At 41.3% G+C, this 5,000-nt stretch overlaps 1 protein-coding gene across 1 annotated transcript; it reads right to left on the reverse strand.

Moving 5' to 3' along the window:
* Positions 1-3,379: 3,379 nt before the first annotated feature.
* Positions 3,380-3,951, reverse strand: LOC119573762 (solute carrier family 22 member 20-like). Its single transcript, XM_037920866.1, has 2 exons — positions 3,800-3,951; positions 3,380-3,587 (listed from the first exon to the last, which is right to left on the reverse strand). The coding sequence occupies exons 1-2, from the start codon at positions 3,855-3,857 to the stop codon at positions 3,415-3,417; spliced, it is 231 nt and encodes a 76-aa protein (XP_037776794.1). The 5' UTR covers positions 3,858-3,951; the 3' UTR covers positions 3,380-3,414.
* Between the last annotated feature and the right edge of the window lie 1,049 nt (positions 3,952-5,000).

Raw genomic sequence — 5,000 nt, forward strand, 5'->3', positions numbered from 1 at the left:
GTGTTGGGGTTTGTGTGTGTGTGTGTGTGTGTGTTTGTGTGTGTGTTTTTTTTTATGCACACGCACATCGAGTGTGTATACATACTCATCTTGCTGCACCATGGCAGGCGTGAACCCAGTACGAGACCTGTGGAGCAAAGCCCAAGGGAACCCAACAGCCTGCTTGCCCCTTTATTTGGGACTGCGTCGGTGGGGGAAGGAGAGGTGGCATCCACCTGGAGCATCCGGAACTTGGAACATCCGGGCCTTGTGGCAGGACGAGCAGTTAACTCTGCTATTGAGGGAGTTGAAGTGCTTGGGAGTTGAGGTGGCTGCCCTCTCGTATAAGAGAAGACCTGGCAGCTGCACAATCAGTATGGGTGGGTACACCTACTACTGGTTGGGCTGTGGCGATGGTCATCACTTCCAGGGAGCCATAGCCATCTCCAGCTGACTTCAACCCTCGGTAGTTGAGGTAACATGCTGTTGGCTTCATGTCTCTTATTGCTGTGTACGCTCCTACCAATGTTTGCAAATTCGATGTGATTGAAGTGTTTTAAACCAAACTCATATCCATGGCAGACAGTTGCCTCCTTCACTCAATGGGGGATCCTTCTGAATTGCAGGGTTTATCAGAGTGTTGAGTTCTGTGACATTGACCCTCATCCCTCCAGTGGCCACTCTAGGAGGACAGACTGAGGGAGGAGGAGTGTGCCTGTGGGTTCACCACGGCAGTCTCTGATTGATTCACAAAATTTGAAAACATGATGGACCTGGTTGCTCTGTGGAAAACACTGGAAGCAGTGCATTAATCTACTGGCATATGCCCGAGGGCAAGGCAGAATTTTATTTCCCTGGAGATATTGGAAGCCACTGAAGTGTGTTGCATGGCTCTGCTGAATGGCAATCAGGACTTGTGTCGCTCTTTGGGGCATAGGGCTCAGACACTGCTGAGAAAAAACAAGAAACAATTCATCAGGAATCTTGCTGAGGAGGTTGAAGGATATTTCTTGGTAAATGACCTTCACCCTGCTTACCAAACCCAAAGAAAACTGATCTCTAAGCCCTCCTCGCAGATTAACTGCAATCACGCTCAGTGCTTGGACAGATCATCTCAGATCATGTTGGGGTCCATGAACGTTAGGCTGAGTATTTTGAGCAGTTGTACCAGGTAGACCCTCCAACAGTTAGTTTGGATGCAAGTGGTATCACAATCCTGTGCCAGACCTATCCATCAGCAAGGAACCTCCTACCCTAACTGAGGTTAGGATGGCGATTTTTTAAAATTTAAGAGTGGGAAAGATGCAGGCATATGTGACATCCTTGCTGAACTTGCTAAACGGCTGGGGATGAACTCATGGCATGGGGCTTGCATACAGTCTTGACTGCCATCTGGCAGTCTAGTACCATTCCCCCTGACCTGTTGGGCATGGTCATCCCTCTCTGGAAGGGGAAAGGAGATCGTCAGGACTGTAGCAACTACCATGGCATTACACTGCTCAGTATACCAGGCAAGGTTTTCTCATTCTTCTGAAACGAATCCACGACCACCTACTAAGGCACCAGAGACTGGAGCAGTCTGGATTCACTCCTGGCAAGCCCACAATAGACTGCATCCTAACACTTTGAATAATTGTGGAATGCTGCCATGGGTTACTTGCAGCCTACATTAACCTCAAGAAGGCATTTGACTCAGTGCACCGAGAATCACTGTGGGAGATTCTGAGACGGGAATTCCAACACGAATTATTGACTTAGTAGCAAGCCCATATACCGGTATTGAAAGTGCTGTAGTGTGTTGGGGGCCAGTCAAACTTCTTCTCTGTTAATTCAGAGGAGAGGTAAAGCTGTGTCCTTGCACCAACACTTTTCAACACCTGCCTGGACTGGATAAGGGGCAGAGCTACTAGCCAAAGTCCATGTGGAGTAACACTGGGCAATATCTAGGTCTCATACCTTGACTTTGCTGATGATGTTCCTATTCTATCTGAGTCTCTGGAATCACTGGTGGCAGTTCTTGATGCATTTAGCAATGAGGTGAAGCCCTTGGACCTAGAGGTCTCCTGGATCAAGACCAAGATTCAGGACTTTGGGGGCCTGTTAGGGGAACCCATTCAGTCAATCCATGCTTGCGGTGAGGACGCTGAAGTCACAGAGAGCTTTGCATACCTTGGTAGTAGGCCATATCTCTGGGCTGTTAGACTAAGAAGGCAGTAGACGGATTGGTCTGGCAGCAAGAGCCATGGATTCGATCTACAAGAGCATTTGGAGATGTCAGTACCTATGCCAAAATACCAAGCTATGTGTCTTCAAAGCCTTCACTACCAGTTTTGCTCTATGGAAGCGAAACCTGAACGCATATCTATTGCCTTGGAATCTCGTCTTGATGCCTTTTGTAACAAGTCTCTTCGCCAGATCATGGGGTACAGCTGGCAGAACTGCAAGACTAGCATGGGTCCTGTTGCCTGCATAATCCGGAATTGCTAACTCAGGCTATATGGGCACTTTGCTCGTTTCCCTGTGGATGACCTTGCCCATCAGGTTGTCTCTCTGGAAGACAAGTCTGGGAGGAGGAGGCCCGTGGGACAACCTGGGAGGTCATGGCTTGGGCAGCTCGACCAGACTTGTCACGAGGAGGTAGAGATGGGCCGAGGGCCTGCCTGGAGACTCGAAATGAGGAACCCTCGTGGCTGGAAGCAAAGGGTGGATACGGCCATGTGCCCCATCGGCGTTAGCCCCTTGATGATGTTGATGTTATATATATATATATGTGTGTGTGTGTGTGAATATATACATAGATAAATAGATATAGATATACATTTATATATTTGTCTGTGTGAATGTGTGTGCCTTTGTGTGTGTGTGCATGTGTGCGTGTGTGTGTGTGTGTGTGTGTGTGTGTGTGTGTGTGTGTGTGTGTGTGAGTGCGCATGTGCGTGTGTGTGTGAATATGTGTGTATATATATTATATATATACATATGAATATGTATGTATATATATATATATATATATACATATATATAGTATATATGTATATATACATACATTATGCGTGTGTGTGGTGGTGTGTGGTGTGGTGGTGTGGTCTGTGTTGTGTGTGTGTGTGAATATATAAATGTATATATATATATATATATATATATATATATATATATATATATATATAATGTATGTATATATATACAGATAGATAGATTTAGATATATATATTCATATATATTTGTATGTTTGTGTGTGTGTGTCTGTGTACATGCGCATGTGTGTGTGTGTGTGTGTGTGTGTGTGTGTGTGTGCGTGCGTGCGTGCGTGCGTGTGTGTGTGTGTGTGTGTATGTATATATGTGTGTATATATATGTATGTTTGTGTATACATATATACATTTCGTTTAACAGCCATGTGACATGCATTATGTATTTATAAATAGTCTAATATGCTCACAAGCTAATGGGGAGCAGGATTAGCACAGGGCTTGCGCCAATCAGGAAGACGAACTGCCAAGTGCGGATCAGGTAGGCTATTCCGGCACAGCAGATCACAGACACCGAGTACGGCAGGCCGAGCAACATCCCCAGCAAACCACGGTATTTGCAAGGGCAGCACTCAAGAGCTGAGGAAAGAAAAAGAAGAGGGTCACTTTGCTCCAACGGGAATTGACATAGTTTTGTCACTGGTCTGCATGAAAACAGACTTAGTTTTATTATGCAACTGGTCTGTGTAGCTGTATCTCTAAGCCTACTTATTACTGCATCTACGTCCATGTGAAGAATAGATGGAAGATTTCCCGCACATGTCACGGCGCCACAGGCCTTCCCGACTTACAGAGGCTCCAACCCGAGATGACCATGCTGGTCATGGTGATGCCCGCCAGGACGCGCATGACCAGCACCAGCAGGTAGGAAGGCGAAAAGACTGTCGCGATCACCGCTAGGGCGTTTGTCAGGGAAGCCAGTTGCACCGCGCGCCGACGCCCCCACCTGGGGAGGCCACAGATATATATAAATATATATATATATATATATATATATATATATATATATATATATTTTATATATATATATATGTGTGTGTGTGTGTGTGTGTGTGTGTGTATGTATGTATTCGTGTAAATATAAATACTTATATAATGTATATATATATATATATATATATATATATATATATATATATATATATATATATATATATGTACATATATGTATAATATATATAGATAGATAGATATGTGTGTGTGTGTACGAGGGGTGTTCATTAAAGGTTTCCTCTAAACCACTTCCGATTATCCTAAGAGGCTGAAACTTCAAATGCATAATACACATCTCTGTCATGTATTAATTTCCATTCCTTAACTTATAACATGTATTTTGTTTAAATGGTACTTGTAGAAGTACTCAGGATGCACTTGAAGCTATGAAGTGACTTCAGAATCATCATCTTAGAAACGTTTGCCCTTTAAACATTGCTTCTTCGACGGAAAAAGATGATACAAGGTCACACACACACACATATACACAAAAAAACAGACTCAACCATGTATATGTATATATATATAATATATATATATATAATATATATATTATATATATATATATATATATAATATTTATATATTAAAATAATATATTATATTTATATCATAATATATTAAAATTTCAAATATTAATTAAAATTTATATATTTTATATATGAAATTTATATTATAATTTTTACATTATATACATATAAAAAATGTGTTGGTGGTTTTGGGGTTTTTTGGGGTGTGGGTGTGTGATTTTTTTTTTTTTTTTTTTTTTTTTTTTTTGGGTTTTGTTTGTTGGGGTTTTTTTATTTTATTTTTGTGTTATTACAAATTTATACAAAATATAATACAATTTTTTTTTTAATATATAAATTATATATTATAAAAAAATATATACTTTATATATAATATTTATAATATTATATATATATATATATATTGTGTTTTTTTTTTTTTTTTTTTTTGTGTGTGGGGGTTTGTGTTGTGTGTGTGTGTGTGTGTGTG

The sequence above is a fragment of the Penaeus monodon genome, chromosome 6 (assembly GCF_015228065.2).
Source record: "Penaeus monodon isolate SGIC_2016 chromosome 6, NSTDA_Pmon_1, whole genome shotgun sequence".
Taxonomy (NCBI): domain Eukaryota; kingdom Metazoa; phylum Arthropoda; class Malacostraca; order Decapoda; family Penaeidae; genus Penaeus; species Penaeus monodon.

What these genes read in the sequence shown, in the direction of transcription:
- LOC119573762 (XM_037920866.1), bottom strand. Translation starts at nt 3,857, where the DNA reads ATGCGCGTCCTGGCGGGCATCACCATGACCAGCATGGTCATCTCGGGT. An exon ending in CATCTCGGGTTGGAGCCTCT is followed by an intron (nt 3,588 to 3,799) that starts GTAAGTCGGGAA and finishes TTCTTTCCTCAG; the next exon opens with CTCTTGAGTGCTGCCCTTGC.